This window comes from Barbatula barbatula (genome assembly GCF_947034865.1).
Source record: "Barbatula barbatula genome assembly, chromosome: 20".
Taxonomy (NCBI): Eukaryota; Metazoa; Chordata; class Actinopteri; order Cypriniformes; family Nemacheilidae; genus Barbatula; species Barbatula barbatula.
In genome coordinates, this window is record NC_136783.1 from 9,991,312 (window position 1) to 10,009,758 (window position 18,447).

The 18,447-nt window shown below is 37.9% G+C and overlaps 2 protein-coding genes across 9 annotated transcripts in view; both read left to right on the forward strand.

Annotated features, from left to right (window-relative positions):
• The window catches only part of slc4a10a (solute carrier family 4 member 10a), a 30,632-nt gene extending 22,233 nt beyond the window's left edge, over window positions 1–8,399 (forward strand). For 2 of the 4 annotated variants that reach the window (XM_079483076.1, XM_079483077.1), the window contains 15 exons: window positions 198–372; window positions 459–592; window positions 706–951; window positions 1,091–1,196; window positions 2,190–2,351; window positions 2,524–2,637; window positions 2,737–2,898; window positions 2,973–3,224; window positions 4,228–4,296; window positions 4,811–4,984; window positions 5,084–5,206; window positions 5,306–5,370; window positions 5,656–5,766; window positions 6,335–6,371; window positions 7,038–8,399. In XM_079483076.1, coding sequence (XP_079339202.1) covers window positions 198–372; window positions 459–592; window positions 706–951; window positions 1,091–1,196; window positions 2,190–2,351; window positions 2,524–2,637; window positions 2,737–2,898; window positions 2,973–3,224; window positions 4,228–4,296; window positions 4,811–4,984; window positions 5,084–5,206; window positions 5,306–5,370; window positions 5,656–5,766; window positions 6,335–6,347 — 1,906 coding nt within the window. In that variant the 3' untranslated portion in view covers window positions 6,348–6,371; window positions 7,038–8,399. The remainder of the gene's footprint in view (window positions 1–197; window positions 373–458; window positions 593–705; window positions 952–1,090; window positions 1,197–2,189; window positions 2,352–2,523; window positions 2,638–2,736; window positions 2,899–2,972; window positions 3,225–4,227; window positions 4,297–4,810; window positions 4,985–5,083; window positions 5,207–5,305; window positions 5,371–5,655; window positions 5,767–6,334; window positions 6,372–7,037) is intronic. The other 2 variants (XM_079483074.1, XM_079483075.1) reach the window with 1 other exon arrangement.
• A 3,220-nt stretch (window positions 8,400–11,619) lies between these two features.
• Window positions 11,620–18,447, forward strand: part of mcf2l2 (MCF.2 cell line derived transforming sequence-like 2) — a 57,743-nt gene continuing 50,915 nt past the window's right edge. For 2 of the 5 annotated variants that reach the window (XM_079483079.1, XM_079483078.1), the window contains exon 1: window positions 17,587–17,916. In XM_079483079.1, coding sequence (XP_079339205.1) covers window positions 17,751–17,916 — 166 coding nt within the window. In that variant the 5' untranslated portion in view covers window positions 17,587–17,750. Of the gene's footprint in view, window positions 11,760–15,494; window positions 15,861–17,586; window positions 17,917–18,447 lie in introns of those variants that run through there. The other 3 variants (XM_079483080.1, XM_079483082.1, XM_079483081.1) reach the window with 3 other exon arrangements.

Consider the following 18,447-nt stretch of genomic DNA (forward strand, 5'->3'; position numbering starts at 1 on the left):
GACAGCACTAATTTACATATTATATTTTTTCATGCTTGAGAATAGAACATTAATAATGTATTTTTGCTTTTCGCTTGCATACACAAATTGACATACCAATCCTACTTTACACTAGTTAAAATTGACCATTTATATAAATGACCTAATTATATAGCATCGGACTTTGACAATACAGATGATTTGTTTCTGATATTCAGGTTTTTCGGTGGCTTGTTCAAGGACATTAAGCGTAAAGCTCCACACTACCTGTCCGATTACACAGACGCCATCAGTCTGCAGTGTTTGGCTTCTTTCCTCTTCCTGTACTGCGCCTGTATGTCACCTGTTATTACTTTTGGAGGCCTGCTGGGAGAAGCTACAGAAGGCCGTATAGTAAGAAGACATCAGTACAGTGCGTGAAAACATACGCTTTGACTACATTTTGTGTCTAATGTATTCCCTTCCTCTCTTTCTTTTAGAGTGCAATAGAGTCTCTGTTTGGAGCTTCAATGACAGGTATTGCGTACTCTCTGTTTGCTGGGCAGCCCCTCACCATTTTGGGCAGCACAGGGCCGGTTTTGGTGTTTGAGAAAATCCTCTTCAAATTCTGCAAGTGAGCACTTTTGTGAATTTGTGAATGAAAGGGGAACTTGCTTAGAATATGTTGTGTGCTGCGTCTGTGTTTTTATGTCAAGAGTGTCATTTTACCTTTCCGTGTGTTTTCAGAGAGTATGGTTTGTCGTACCTCTCCTTACGTGTGTGTATCGGACTGTGGACGGCATTTTTCTGCCTGCTGCTGGTCGCCACAGACGCCAGCTCACTAGTGTGTTACATCACTCGATTCACAGAGGAAGCTTTTGCTTCCCTCATCTGCATCATCTTTATATATGAGGCTCTGGAGAAACTCATCCATCTGGGAGAAACTTACCCTTTCAACATGCACAATGACCTCAACCAGCTCACTCAGTACTCGTAAGTATTAGCGCACTCACACATACAGTTGCACATTTATAGTTACAGGTATGTAGGTACACACACATCCACACATCTTTACGGTCACAGTCATACTAGTAAATGATCTGTAAACAAACTCAATTTGTGTGTTTGGCAGGTGTGTGTGCACAATGCCCAAAGACCCCAGTAATGCCACACTGCGTTACTGGCAGGACCAAAACATCACTGCATCTGAGATCGACTGGCTAGGCCTTGATGTCAAGGTGAGTTTGATAACATTTGACGAATGTTGTACAGTTTATCTGGGTGTTTTATGTATGATGTTTGGAGTCCAAACATCAGAAAATATCCGTTTTCTATTTTAAATGAAATCTTTCTTTTTTTCTTTCATCTCGCTCTGGCGGGTTGACACGTTGGCATGCTTTTCCGGGATAATTGTCCAATAAGGGACTAAGAAAAGTTGTTAAGAAAGGGAATTTCATGTTTGAAATAACTCTCCGAAACTTATACGAACTCTGGGGGAGTGTATCAAGCACAGAAATACAAGGCCATAGAGAAGCATGAGAAGCCAGAAGAAGTTAACACTGTGGCACCCCCCCTTTAAAAACCTCAAGAGACACTTCACATGGGTATTCAAACCAGCAAATATTGACATCTGACCTACAGTATCAGTATGGTGAAAACACTTCATTTTTCCATCTTAAGGTTCACACTTGGATGGAATTGCTCAAGTGCTGTATTGTTTATTGTCAGCTCATGTATTACATTTTATTGAAAATTGTTTCTTTGCTTTAGTAGGTATTCTGCTATTTTGCACTTCTTTTGCTCAGATATGAGTTTTTTTTTTTAACTACAAGCATTGTTCAATACTGAAGCCACATTTTCAAAACTCTTCACACAGTTTGCCTTACCAACATGTCTGTCGGCCGAACAGTTCATCTCACCTCCAAAACTCACTCAGACCAACAAAACACTTCATATACAGTATGTCTCAAAATAAGCCCATAACACTCGCAGCAGTTCTCATTCAGAAAACATACATTTAATTCATAACAAACTGACCTAAAAAAAAACACTAACTACAGGAAGCATTACAGAAATCTTTTCAATTTTGAAGTTTGAATGAATCAGTATTTTATACCACTTTCCACTTTATTGAATGGACTATAAGAAATTGAATCTGAAATTTTGTACTTTTTTTTGGAGGGCGTATTTATGGCAGATATGATTTCTGAATATCTTTTGTTTTGGTTCAGGGCTGTGTAGACAACAAAGGTGAGTTTGTGGGCAGCGCTTGTGGTCATCACGGTCCATACGTCCCTGATGTTTTGTTCTGGTCCACCATTCTCTTCTTCTCCACGGTCGCCATGTCCTCCTTCCTCAAAGAATTCAAAACCAGCCGCTATTTCCCTACCAAGGCAAGTTTGTGCATTTTCTGAATGTACACGTGGATTTACATACGGTTAAATGTATGACATGGAGATGATGATACTACACTGCACAAAGCATAAAAGAGTAATTTAAATCAAAAGGGGACGTGGTGTTTCTCATGCCTGACATAAATCAAACATCTGTGTGTTTCTTCTCTAGGTAAGATCGGTGATCAGCGATTTCGCAGTTTTTTTTACCATCTTGACCATGGTTCTGATCGACTACGGTCTTGGAATCCCCTCCGCCAAACTTCAGGTTCCTAATGAGTTTAAAGTGAGTCAGAGAATATTAAATATAACCTGGTTTCAGTTTTACATAAATCTATTTATTTTCAATGTGTGAATATGTGATTGATCACATGATCTCTTACAGCCAACCAGAGATGACCGTGGCTGGTTCATCAGCCCCCTGGGGCCAAACCCATGGTGGACCATTCCCATAGCCTTCATGCCAGCTCTTCTGTGCACTATTCTTATATTCATGGACCAACAGATCACTGCTGTTATCATTAACAGGAAGGAGCACAAGCTGAAGGTATTAACATGTTCCTGTGGTTTGCAGAGATGCCAAATGTCTCCTCATGTGTGTGTCTATGTGTGCGTTCACAGAAAGCTTGTGGGTACCATCTGGACCTCTTTGTGGTGGGGGTGATGTTAGGCGTGTGCTCTTTGATGGGCCTGCCGTGGTTCGTGGCCGCGACGGTTCTGTCAATCTCCCACGTGAACAGCCTGAAACTGGAGTCTGAATGCTCCGCCCCGGGAGAGCAGCCGAAGTTTTTGGGCATTAGGGAACAGAGGTTCACCGGTCTTATGATATTCCTGCTCATGGGCTGCTCGGTGTTCATGACCTCTGTACTAAAGGTAATTGATCTTTATATGGAGTCAGATGAGGTCAACTGGATCCACCTGATGTTTTTTTAGACCTGGGGTCTAGTGCATGCAACAAAATCTTTCTTGCATTTTAGTTGTTGTTCATTGATTTATTGTTATGTGCTTTTTTAATTGAGTGTGCCTGGATCTGCACCTCAAATTGTCTCTAGAAAAAGTACAATAGCCATGTAAACATAATACGATTTAGGACATGCTAATTGTAATTTTGAATACTGTTCAGGGCAGATAGTATGGAATTTGTTAATTTGTTATTAATGACGTAATTTGTTCTGTTTTTATTTCGTCACAATTTCACATCAAGCTTATTTATTATCATTAAATATTCATAACGCATTAATATCGTATCCAACCTATAGGTTTTTTTAATGTTGAAAAGATTTGCAGCTTTGGAAATAAAAAAGAAAATATAAAGAACTGCGTTTAAATAAAATCAAACAAAAACAGAAGATGAAATGTACATTTTGATGTGTTGAAATCACATAGCATAGCATTAGTTATAATATTTTTAACAATTTGAATTTATAAAGATCAACCTCTTGGAACAAGTTATGATAATAAATAAATGTTAATAATGTAATATTACCTTTGTATTTTTATACCTTATGTTTCCTCCGCCCTTGTTAACTTATTCTTTGGCTCACCAGTTTTAAAACATTTAAGTATGGTGATGTGAGGCGATCATAACACCCAATTCCGGCCGCTGATGCCGTTTGTTAACTTAAAATATGTAAACTAGCTTGCGATCTGAGTGAACAAAGATTTAGGAACACATACAAATGTCCAGATGCGTAATTTGCCGTAAAGTCCCCACCACTTTTTGGAAGAAATTAAGAAATGCTTTTTAATATTCTGATAAGTATTGCGGATCGAATATTCGAACATCCGTGGACATCCCTTTTTTTTTACTACTTTCTACTGTTGTTATTTACTACTTTCTATTGTTTATATAATGTTTATTTACTTTTATCCTCAGCACATCCCGATGCCTGTGTTGTATGGCGTTTTTCTCTACATGGGAGCATCGTCTCTCAGAGGCATACAGGTACTGCAACTAGCTTTTACATTATGATTCAGTGTAATGTACCATTCAGTTACAACCAATAATCAGAATCAAGATACACTGCAGCTGTATATAGTTGTTGCTTTTCTGTCAGGTGCTTAATCCTGTTCTTCACAAAATTCAGATTTACTATACATACAGTATATTCTGCAACTGAATGAGAGATAGATTCAAGTTTAGAATAGCAAGTTCAAATTGACCGCTCCAGTCCTTTTCATTTACTTTCTGTACATATCATTGTTTCCCAAAAATATACAGTTTTTCAGGAAACGACACTGTACATTTTATATGAATCAATACAGTGTTGTCCAAGTTGGCAAGCTTTTTTTATTCTTTTGATTTGTTAGATATTTGCAAAACCCACTGACAAACATAAAGGGTGACTAATAAAACAAATTTATGGCAAAAAAAGAAACAAAACATGAAGATACAAGGTTTCAGAAGGATATCAGCGATGCACAGTACTATGCAGTGTTTGAAATTTGTTTGTTTTCAGTTCTTTGATCGTCTGAGGCTGTTCTGGATGCCTCCGAAACACCAGCCGGACTTTATTTACCTGAGACACGTCCCGCTGAGAAAAGTCCACCTGTTCACCATCATCCAGCTCAGCTGCCTGGTGCTTCTGTGGGTCATTAAAACCTCAAGAGCTGCCATCGTTTTCCCCATGATGGTAGGACATCTGTGGCATGTGTTTATACAGTATGCGTATGTCCCAGGGAGTTCATTTATGTGACTGTTTACTAAATGTGGTTTGTGTGTTTTCTCACAGGTATTAGCTTTGGTTTTCATCCGTAAACTGTTGGATTTCTTCTTCTCTAAGCGAGAGCTCAGCTGGCTTGATGACCTCATGCCTGAGAGCAAGAAGAAAAAATTGGAAGATGCGCAGCAAGAGGTACCCACCGGGGCGATGCTTTCGGCCAACAGTGGCCAATCACTGCAGACGGTGTTTTAAAATGACAGTTCAACAATGTGTTCCTTCTCTTGCTTTCAGGAGAATCAGTGTGTTTTAGTGGAGGATGAAGGAATTGTTCAAGTGCCCCTTGAGGAGAATAACAAGTATGTGGGTGATGTTGGGTTTGACAAATGCATTACAAAAACATCAAGGACAAAATGTGACTTTAATTATATATTATTAATTTAAAGCTGTGCAACCTAGAGATATGAGATCTGTAAAATGTTTTAACAGCTACAGGGAATATTTCCGCATAAGGTCGACCATTGACAAAATCGACCCATCCCCTCATTGAGATGAACTGTTACTGAATTTATTTAAGAATCTGAAAGCATCACTAAAATGAGCATGTGAGATTAAAAACAAATGTTGATGTGTTTGTGTTTAAGGGACGATCCATCCACTGTCAACATTTCAGATGAAATGACAAAGACGTCTTTTGGAAATGTGTGGAAAGGCCTCACCAGTGACAGCAGCAAAAAAGATCAAAGCTCAAAAAGGTTTGGATTTACAATCTCTCCTCAAAAAATTTTAAGTAAAATAAACCTTCACTTAAATCCTGGCACACACTTGTATTTGATGTTGCCATGCACATTTTCTATCATTTTTTGGGACCCAATTGCTTATTTAAAAGAATGTTCCAGGTTCAGTACAAATATGTTCATGTACTAACCTTTATTAACTTGCCCATTAGCACATGCAAGAACTTTGATATAAATAACTAAAGAAGTTTAATTCAGTTGAAGTCGTGTTACTTAAAAAATGGCAAACAAAATGTGAAACATTTTACTTGACCTGGAAGATAGATGTCATCAAAGAGCACACCTGACCCCCACCAAGTGTGCAATTGTGGCACATTTTTATCCATTGGAACATGAAAATATACTTCAAGGACAAAGCTTGACTGAGCCGCTTTGTTAAGAAGTCAGTGGGAGTTTGGTCATAAGCCTTTCTTTCATGAAATTCCCTCTTCAGTCAAATCCTCAAACATGCTGTTTACTTTCAAAGTGAAATATCAGGCTCTATAAAATATCATGACTGAATTTTTCATCCCCTGTCACTCATAAGCTCCCTCTCCTAATGTCTGAGATGCTGATTTCCAAAGGTAAGACGCAACCCAAACCCGCTGTGCACAATCACTGTATTGACATTAGTCCTGTGGTCTCTTGGCCTCCATCTTCTGGTGCTATGATTGTCAAACTCCATCTTCTCTCCTTTTCTGGATGACTATTTTCACTTTGCGTCTTCCTTGTTAAAACGTTTAATGACAATCTTCAGCTCTTTACTAAACATACGTGGCGTTACATTGGGCGTATGAGGAACTGAATCAAGCCTGTTGTTCCTTATGCATGTTTGTGTGTATTTGTTGAGAATGTTAATTGCATGGAGAAAAGCATGATTTTTTGAATGGGTAAGAAGTCAAGCTTGAGATGTCAACACTTAGAAACTCTGCGAGAACAGATAATCATAAATCATATTAGGGCTGTCAGTTTAACACAATTATTCATTTTAAAGTAAAGCAAACACTACATTGACACACACATTGACTACATTGATACATGATATGATCTGCAAATTGGATTAAATATTTTTGACAGCCCTAATGATACTCAATGCTCCATTGCTTTATCTTTTGCTGATAAAGCATATGGGTCTACATACAAAACAGGGCAGTTTTGCTCAACAAATGGACCAATGCTTGTTTCTTGTCAGATTTTGACAAAATCCTTTATCGCCATTGTGATGTGAATCTCTCTGTCACGTTCTCCAGCTCAACACTTAAAGACTCCTCGAGACACGGGCCAGGTAATGAAGGGAAAGACACAGATTTGGATAGAGAGACAAGTTTGTGAGTTTACGTTGTTCCGACGTTTTGCATCGTGCCACACGTAAAGCACCAGTATGCTTCTGTTCTGTAGATCTGTGTGTGCCAGTCTGTGCTATAAGGCACTGTGTTATATTAAATCATTTGTATGTGTGTGTGTGTGTGAGGTTTGTTTTGAGCAAATGTGTATCTGAGTTTACCCACAAAAAGCAAATTGTGGGACCATGTGTTCAATGTCTACTGTTCCAATGTAGTTTTAATTCAAGGTTGCTTTTGTTTTTAACCAGGTAGATTGCATTTTGTATGTTATAGACTTTTTGGACAGTAGATCCTATGGCAATTCCTTGTCATATAGCCCCAATATATCGTATTTTTTACTAAGCATAACTGACACTCATTTGCAGTCGTATCATAAAACGTAGAAGCAATTTTTAAATAAAGACGCAAATGTAGTTAATATAAATCATCACATTATGCTTTTTAAATGTCTGTGATATCACGTGTTCCTCACCTCACTTCACGATATATATTGGATGTTAATATATACAACTTATGAGCAGCGACCAATATTTGAAGATACTTTTATGAACAATTTTCTCATGTTGTGGATTTTAAACATATGAGCCAAAACTTTTATCTTCATTTCATACTACAGCACATTAGCTTCTTGAACTTGTTTATATGAAATGCATTCACGTACTTAAAATCAATTGTTTTATTTTTGGAAAATGATTAGTATCAAGCTTTATCTCATTTTCACAGCAAGATTCTGTGTAGCACTTAATCCATGCAAATAATAGTGAACATATATTTTGTTAAAATGCTGCAAATATTAAACCATGGCAGGGAGTGATAGAACTGTTCAGTGCTGTTTCACAATGTATCTAGGTGACAGGGCATCCTTTCTAAGACTCATTTTCAAGCTAAGAGACCTTATCACTCAAACAGATTATATACTGCCAATAACACAAAAGTCAACAAGAAATGCAATAATTTTCCTTTTCATAAGAGGGGCATTACAACCATGTACCGACCAGAGACAAATCTGACATTTGTTATTACCACATACACTATATACAGTATGTGTTTTGTCTGTGTATAACGTTCAATAAATTATTCAATGTGGGGTTTAGGTCTAACTGTATGTATAAAGTTGGGGGAAAGGATGTTTTAATACCAATTTTTGTTTACCATTTTCAATGTTTGTTGACAAAATTACACGTACCTTCAGTGACACTCAAGACACATACGTGTTGTTTTCATGTATACATGTGTTGTTACTGTATCACTGTAAAATAAAACTTACTGAAAAATTCTTCTCTTTTGAAATGTGTCATTACAATTGTTTAATTACAACTGTAGTCAGGCCCGGATTAAGAATTCACAAGTGTCCTCAATAAAGTTTTAAATTAGCCTAGGGTTGTACGTGCAACACCTCTATCCCTATATAATCCCTATACAGGAATTCATTGCCAAGTTGCAAACTATGATCACAACCTGAAGGACAGTATCAACAGCTGTACACATCCTCCATCATACAGGATTTACACCACATGATTGCAACAATACTTTCTTGGACCAGCAACAACAATATTTAAGACATTTACCTGCATACTGTAACTCATTATCACTGGCATATGCAAGCAGCACACACTACCACACCTCTAACAATTCAGTTCTATCAGATTCTTACATAATTCACACACAAACACGCCGGGTTCACAAAACTGATCTTAAGAGAAAATAGAAGAACTTTCATAAGATCAATTATAGAAAGTTCTCAAATATTCTCATCTTCATTTTTTCTTAGAATAAACTGGCAGTTTTTTGTTCAACTTTGTGTAGCAAGCACCTCGCGACTCACGTTCTTATGTAAGTGAGTAATGTGTTACAGTAACGTATTTTATTCATGCGTCACCTGTCGTACGGTGTTGGTTCTTCCTGCCGCTCACTGTACAGAGTTACCCCAAGAGAAGGGGTCCCTGCGCCTGGAAAGAAAAACCTTGCACTAACGGAGCAGCACTGGTGACATTTTCCAACTGAATGAAAGCTAAGGTTTATCCAAGAAGTCGCTAGATTTGATGCTATGCGCTTCTTCTAAGCAAAAGCCGTTAGAGGGCTTGTAAAAGTGACTAAATCAAAAGACATACTTCCTAAGTTAGAAACAGTATTTTGTGTGCACGGGCTTGAGAAGCGCACAGCAGAATGAATATAGCGGAAACACTGTTATGTGATGTAAGCGCTCATGGGCCCCTGGGCCTGTACCCTTAATGCCCATTGGATAATCCGGCCATGATAGTAGTGATTACTGAAACCGTGTTAGAGTCCATGTGTATATCTTTATAGACTATATATATTTAAGAAAAATTGTGCATTGTTAAACTTGTATTGTGTTTTTTCATTTTTAATTTCGCAATCAATTATTTATAATACACCATCCGTTTTTTCTCAAAGATTTTGGAAGTTTCTGTGGATTGGAAAATGATCCCTCACGCCTATTTGATCATAAACTGGTTTAAATACCAGTGTATTCTGGTCAGCTTTATCACTTTCTTGTATCTCAGTCTTTTTGTTGTGTCAAAATTGTGAACAAACTGAAAGCAATTACATTTTTATGATTGAAAACTGTATGCTTCCACCATTATTATTTACAGTAACTACATCAACAAGACAACTCGTTGCTTGGACAGCCTATAATAATAACACTATCCATTACCGAAAAAAATATTCCAAAGCTTGTCATAACAAGAAATATGTAGCCCATATTCATTTTTAAAATGGAAAAAAATAACAATATCTAACATTTTAAGCCATCTTGAGGCCCCTTTAGTGGAACCCCTGAAAAAATAAACATATCCGCCATTTTGATACAGCCATTTCGCAGTGGCGTCTGAAAGAAAAGGAAAAATGATCAGTGCACTCAAAATCCCATAATTCACCGCTATAACAAGTGTAGATCTGATGTAGTCTACTGCTAGAAAATAGCTATAATGCACCTTGAGCTAAATTAATTCAATTTTCATAAGATGCGCAGATGTAAAGAATAATGAATGTGTTAAGCAAATATACACTACATTTGTAGAGACGACGCTATTTGGTTGTACATAATCATATTAGTGAGAGAGAGAGAGAGAGAGAGAGAGAGAGAGAGAGAGAGAGAGAGAGAGAGAGAGAGAGAGAGAGAGAGAGAGAGAGAGAGAGAGAGAGAGAGAGAGAGCGCTGGGTTCGGAGGGCGTAACAAGCAATTACAGAATGATGACGCATGAGTTCGAATTATTCGCAGTTATGATTGATAACAGCCGTCAGTAGATGACGTAGAGTTGTGATGAGCAGAATTGATCAGATAATGTCCAGCAGGTGGCGCTGTAGTACAGTTATTGTATGTAACCCTACCGTTCAAGCTCAGCGTAGTGCTACAGCTCCGTCTGGCGACGAAGCTTTAGTAGGTCGAATGTTTTTCCACTATAAATGTTTTTTTATTAAAATTTTCTCTTGGATTTAATTATTTCAACGTATTCTTCCGTGAAGATTTCTTATAGGCTAGTTTTGTTTTAGCTGCAGTAGTTGCGTGAAGCGAATCTTAATTTTGATTGTAGTATTGACATGTGTCCATTTTTTACATTCATAACAATAATAAATTGCATATGTAATCTTGAAAACTACGTGTCACACGCAATACTATGCTTATTTTGGTAATTGCATATCTTATAAGTTTACATTAGAAGGCAGGAGGGCAGATGGCATCCCATAAGCGTTTCCAAGGAGATGATTTGGATCCCAAGGGCAATGTCGTCAAGTAAGATGATAGCAGCCCGTCAGCTGACATCAAAATGTGGAAAAGATTCTCGGCGGAACGCCAGTTTACTCAAACATACACTACTAGAATAAGTAGAAAAATAAGTAAAGTAAATAAATATACAAATTCTATACTTTATATATATGTTATATGCATTTAGAATTATTAAGCATAATTTAAGAAAGGCTGAGTCATTTAAAATATTTACAATATTCAATGTAATAATTTTCTAAACTTGTATTTACACAAATAAAAACGTTTATATCTTTTACTAATTTAAAATAATGATCATGCTAAAAATATAAAAAAATATATATATTAATAATAATGTTAAATAAGATTCTGAAAATAAATGCAAAATTTTTAAACATTGTCCGAGAGGTTTATTTTAGGTTCTGTTTGGATGGTTGCATGGCTCTGTGACTCCATTCCATTCAATCCATCATTCCAGGTTTTGTGATAAAGGAGCTCCACATCTCTCTTAAGGCAGGTATCCTCCCTCGGATTCTCTTCCTGGTGCCTGGCAGTCTATAGGATAGAAGCCGTAGAGCCGGCTAAAGTCTAACCAGCATCAGCCAGACAGAGACTCAGAATGAATGATTAACATCACAATAGACTCTTGCATGCTGTAGGATAAAAGAGCCAGACCTCATCTGCCGGTCGGATCTCTCTCTCGTGTTGGAGGTCTCCATCAGGGGCTGGGAGTGGCCGCTGCCTTTGTGATAGAGGAGTGGGGAAGCCCTGGCCTGCGCTGTGGTAGAGAGGAGAGGACCACCGTTCGCACCCTGAGATGCTCTGCAGGCTGGAGGAGGAAGAGGAGATGTCTCTAATGGAGCTTCAGCAGAGGGTGGACTGTGTCATCACCCATGTTGGTAAGTGGATCGTTCCCTATGGTTGAGGATGATGGGGGATTTGGGCTGAGGGGCATAGAAGGGGGTGTGTGACAGTGAACGCTCTGAGTGCTTTCAGAGATTGATGGAGAACACATGAATTCTGTGATTAACGTCGGTTGTGAGCTTGGGTTTGTGTACATAAAAAGTGTTTAAAGTGTATTTTTTCTTTAATTTTTGTGATTCATATTTTTAATACTTAGACATATATAAATATGGTGGGTTCACAGCAAAACATAGCATGTGTTTATTAATATATATTATATGAGGTTACGAGACTCCCATTTATCCCTTTTTTAGAATACAATGAGACAGTTTAATATACTTTCAACTATTTCAGAAAACAAATTTTATATATATATGCGGTTTATAGGAAATCTGGGTATTTTTAATCCATTTTCCTCAGTACTCCTCTCTGAAATAGCCTTTATTACAAACTGTTGTATTATCCTCTTCCTCTCACTTATAAAAAGCTCAAAAATATTCAGGTGCTTCCCCGGGCATCAGAGAGAAGTAGGTTATTGTGCCATGCTGCTATTACCTCTATCCTGCATAAGAGGCACTACTGACGCCTCTGCTGCAGGCCTCTGGGGACGTCAAACACGTTACCATGGAAACTGAGACGGGCCAGCTCGCCATATTGATTCACCCTCCATGCTGTGACCACGCTCAGTGCTTTCTGAGTTTATTACGCTGATTATAAAAACATACATCCACAGCTTCAGCTCTCTCTCTCTCTCTCTCTCTCTCTCTCTCTCTCTCTCTCAAGAAGAAGCTTATGTTCTTTTTAAACAATGATTAAACCATTTCCAGTTCACTGCTTTGAACTGCACTTTGGATTTTGTGCAAATATCCTGCACAAAATCATGCATAAAATCATATATGGAAGTCAGATCTTCCACAGCTCCATTTTTTTCCAGAAGAGCAAAAAATCATTACTGGCCTCTTCACAGAGCCATTAGAGCCTATCTGACTGAGTCACAGATGTTACCATCAAGCCCTGTAATAGTAACATGACTAAACGCTGAGAGGTTCTGCTCTTTGATTGGTCTACTATGACATCATTCTCCTGTAAATATCAAAGCTGAGTGATATATTGCACACTTCTCGATGTGAAGCTCATGCATATTTAACAGGACAGCTGAACAGTCCTATAAAATCACACAGCAATAATATCTGAGCCTAACTTCATTTAAATGCAAATGTTAGCTCATATCATTCACATTTATGTGAGATCTTTGAGCTTTTGCATTGATGCTGTAGTGGTGAGCTGGGATTTATTTGATAAAATATACAAAATGTATATCAGTGTTCTGTGCCAAGTGCAGAACCAGGTTGGACATGCTAACAGCATCATAAAAAGGAACAGAAATTAACTACATTATTTGTCATTATGGGGTATAAACCTTTTCAAGACTCTGAGATGTTGTTAAAACGTTTTTCAACATGGGGTGACCTTTGTTTGTTTTTAAGACACATTTCCTTCTAAACGTCTTTGCTTTAAACAGCCATTCACGGCTGCATAATAATATGTGAAATAATACAAAACTGTGTTATTCAGTCATCCGGAACTAATCAGGATAAAAGGATTAAATCAAACAAGCCAAATACTGAATGACACAGTATGTATAACGTATTTACACATAATTTACTATTTGTCGCTTTCTCTCCCTTAACCTCTACACACACACGCACGCACGCACGCACGCACGCACGCACGCACGCACGCACGCACGCACGCACGCACGCACGCACGCACGCACGCACGCACGCACGCACGCACGCACACACACACACACACACACACACACACACACACACACACACACACACACACACACACACACACACACACACACATAGTGTACATAAACACAGACACATGAGCTGGTCTTCTTTGTAGTATATTTAAAAAAGAAAATAAAGAGAATGAAAAAGTAAATTTTCTTAGTTTTGGTCTGCTTTGGGAATGTGACAAAAATATTCCTCAAATTCTGGAAACAGGCTCTACTTTATAACAATCAAAATGACAGCATATCCACAGTCTTGAACTCACAAAAACACAGCAGAAGTGAGTTGTGACACAATACAACAAATCCAAAAAGGTGAACAATGGGAAGGTCATTGTACTTCCTTCCCTGTCTCCACCCCACCCCCCTTCCCGCCTCCATCTACTTTTTGTGAAATGCTCTGTATAAAATCTCAGTTGTAGCTTCCCCTGTGAAGACTTCCTTTCTCCACTTCTGTCAATCAATATTGTATAACCACACTGTCTAGAATCCAGCACACTTGTCCACCAGTCCAGCACAATAACATACACTAACCAACTTTTCAGCATGGGGATTATGTGAGATGTACAAAAATGTTAAATCTTTGTTCTAAATTCTTTCATTACAGAGATGTTACAAATACAAAAACTTGTGTTGTCTTTTATAACCAGACTCAGTGTGAGATTTATTTCTTAGTGCAGTTGCTGTTCCTGGCTTTGTGGAAGAGCTCACACTCACGTTTTCTCAGCTAATGTGATCCACTAAATTGAATTCACTGAACCTTCTGACATAATATACCATTATCTTTCTCTTCCTCCCTGCACTGTTCAGCGATCTGTGATCTGTCTAACTGACACCGGCTCAGGAGGAAGCTGATTTTAACACAGACAGTGAAGTAGAAAAAAACATTACTGAAAGTATGGAGGACTATACCGAATGTGTGACTGTAGAGTCCATTAATCGGATAACAACAGATGCTGTTTTTGTCACTGAAAGTTTATCTGTAACCCATCTATAAAAGTTATTGATACACATATAATTTTATAATACTATTTGTCTCAGAAGTATTTAAAGAGTAAATTTGAAAAGTTTGTAAGCAGACGAAACTGTGAGTGATGTTTGCCTGTGATGTGGTTGGTTGCTATAGGTGGTACAGAATATGGTTTCTAAGGTGTTCAAGATGGTTGCTATAGGGTTCGGAGAGAATATGGTTGCTACGGTATTCAAAATGCTTGCTTTGGTTGGCACACAATATGGTTGCTAAGGTATTTGGGATGGTTGCTAGGGTGTCCCTTACTAAACTTAGTTTCTCAAAACTCAAAACCATTGCCTGTCAATATGGACAATGACGCGCAAGTATAAAGGAAAACCGTCATGTTGTCTACGGTAAAGAGGCTATGACGTAGGTCCTACGCACAACAGTAATTTGCCCTTAAGAGCTCATGTACATGTCTTTATGATTTTCTGGTTAGTTATTATGGATCAGGTCTCTTAAAGTGGTAGTTCACCCAAAACGGAAAAATCACCTTCTTGTCATTTCAAACCTGTACGACCTTCTTTCTTCTGCAGAACTGCTTACATACACCAAAGAATTTGCAAATGTTGTTTCTTTTTTTTGTTTTTTTTGTGTTTAAAGTGCCTCGTTTTACAAGCACAAAGGTTTCCAGCCACATGAATGTCTGGATTTATGAAGCTTCTGTTGGCTCCACTATGAGACATTAACTTTACTCTCACTTTCCATAAGTGCTGTGTTCATGCAACCATGACATTCCTGTTTAGCTTATATTCCCTCCAGTTTAAAGTCAACACTTATTAGCTCCCAGTGTAACATTGCATTTCTTTTCCACTCTTTAAGTGGCTGAAAAAGTTCAGACCTCAGGTTAAACACTCAGCAGCACATGATGCAGTCTCATGTGTGAGTTTTGTGGGGAGGGGTTTATGACCGTATGAGACGCTGGGCTCTGTTTTGGGTTGGAGAAGGGAAAAGGGAATCAGTTTGTTTGTCTGAAGTTCTTCCTTACCCTCTCTAACCAGAGAACGCTGCACAGTGATGAATGTCTCATCAGGAGAGAGAGGAACAGGAAACAACCGTCGCTTCTGGAATTCTGGAAGATATTTATGGAAAACATGTCAATGTGTTGCCCGTGTACCAGAGGCACAGGCTCCAGAGATGTCTACTTATTAAAGTCTCAGAAGTAGTAGACAGCCTGCAGGAGACGTTACGAGAGAAAGTGGTTGAACATTTGTGGGTCGCTGTGGCTCCTGGGACCACTTGCACAGTACGGGACCATCGACACAATGGGTTCGGTTATGTGTAAGTCAGCTCTTATGTCTTTTGAAGCAGCTTTTTGAAAGCATCTGTGCCTGAGGAGGGATTGTGTTGATAGCTTATGCTTTTGGTTTGCTCTTTCTCTGTGTTTGTGTTATATAAAGTGACAGATTTCGCTATAGCTCTGTGGCAGGGTAGTATAGGGTCTTTCTGAGCAATAAAGGTTTATTGGCTTAATAATGCTTAAGACGCACAGAAATGTGACCTATAAAATGTGCCAGCATTCTAATGATTCACAACAGTTTCATTGGGTTGTAATCCTGCTCAGCAGTTTTGCTCAATCTGACGCTGATGGGTGACTTTTTAAATGGTACATGGACAATGCTGTGTGAGGTGAGAATGACACACATGTTGGTTTTATTATTGTATCATAATTGAAATTGGTTTCTATATGTTTGTCGTTTTTTGTCATTATTTCAAAGCAGCTGTACATAAAATACATTTACAACAGCAGTTTTAGAAATAAATTAAAGAAATTATATAAAAATATAAAAATGAATACTTTGTATTAAGATACAGTACATGGTATTAATGCAAAACTTTCCATGAGAAGTAACACGATTAACTATGAAAAATATCTGTCTATAGGATTTCCACTGATGCTGTTTTTTAACTGAGCAAATTTCTTTGACCCATAATCCAACCCTCATGAAAAACCTAAAAAAAGGTTTTGACCTTGTTTTGAATTGCAGAATAAGGTTTTCTCACAATGAATATAGCAGATGTGAGGCACACCTACATTTTTTGGACTATTTTGTCCCCATAATTTAGCTAAAAGCAAAAAACACACAACAGAGACACTCCAGGTGAATACAAGTTCTCTCAGTATACACTTTATTTAAGTACATTTCCATAATATATCAAATATATATATATTTTTTGTACTTCTATTCATGGTGCCTTAAAATAGTACAGTCGAGCACTTGGATCTTTGTATTGAGTTTATCTTAAAGGGATAGTTCACCCAAAAATGAAAATGCTGTCATCATTGACTCACCCTCTTGTCATTTCTAACCGGTATTACTTACTTTCTTCCTCAAAACCCCCCAAAAATGGAAATGTAGAAAAATGTGTTAACCGAAAGGCAACAGCACCTATTTACTTGCATTAGCTTTGTGTCTATACAGTAGAAGTGAATGGGTTCTAACTTAAAAAAAACGATTATTAACTTTATATATTTTTTCAAAATATCTAATTTTGTGTTATGTGGAAGAATGTTTCAAATAAGAAGAGAGTGAATAAATGATTTAAGAATTTTCATTTTTGGGTGAACATGTTTTGTGTATATTAAGTACAAAATGAGTGTGTGAAAACAGAGAACTTTTAATGCACTTTTTTGTCCAGTTTTTGGTGAGAAAATGTATAAGAAATACCTAATTTGGGTTCGCACGCACAGAACTACAGTATGCTGGTGATAGTCTCTGGGCAGTTATCATTATGATGCAGAGAATAGTGAGGATACTGTGTGTGTGTGTATGTGTGTCTGAAGGGGGTTTGTATAAAAATGATCAATGAAAAATGTTGTGCTTTGTCTAAAACTGAAAGAATCAGCTAATTAAATACAATGGGAAGGTCATTGTAATACAAAATGTTAAAGTCTATTGTATCTATTGTGTGTGTGGGTTTAGGAATGCTGTGTGTTGACAGCTCTGAGGGAGAGAATACTCTCAGGTGGAGGTGTGTGTAAGTATATCCGCCACAGGAGAGAATAAGAATAGTTCTCTTAACTACTAATCCAGCATCAGCAAGGCTTCTCTCTACCTATTCTAGTCTGTCCCTGCTTTTCCGTGAGCTGAAAGTTCACACACACAGTCTCATCCCTCAAATCGAGGCAGGATTAGCATGAGCCGGGTAATTCTGGGTTAGTACTGCGTTATGGAAGATTCTCTATGCTATCAGACCATCCCGTCTCGCTGCTCACAATGTGGGCAACACTCACCGGAAACGTCCTTTTCTGTTGTCCGCATCTCTGTGGGGGAAATGCAGTCCTACCATCGTTTTCTGGAAGTGTGTCTGGAGACAGAACTAGCTGCTTGGAGAAGTATGCCTTCCTCTTACAAACTCATCTTCCTCTTTCACACGATTACTTCGACTAAATGGTTTTATCAGTGGAGAAGAGATGTAGTGTTGTAGATGAAGTGTGTGATTCTGCAGATGACTGTGTGTGTGTCCGCGGGCGTGTAGGCAGCAGTGTAAACAGACAGTCTGTCTTAAAGAGGATTAAATGGCTGGGTCAAAAAGGCGGCCTCATTTCATTACTGTAACTTACTGTACGCCTGATCAAAAATGTGAAATATTCTTGTAAAAGGTGTTTTTTTTACTTTGTTTTTTCAGATATGAAGTTTAACATTACTTTCTCGATCAGGACATTCTGTTATACTGAAAAGAGGAAAATATTGTTAGTGGATGCTCTTTAATATCTGAGTTGAAATACTTCAACGGAGTTTTCAAAACATGTTGTATGCATTGAATACTGTATTAACAAATGCAAAAATCAACAAGTTGTTAGGATACATTAAGATTTAAAATGATCTAGATATCATATATTACGAAGGAATTTGATGAAAATGTT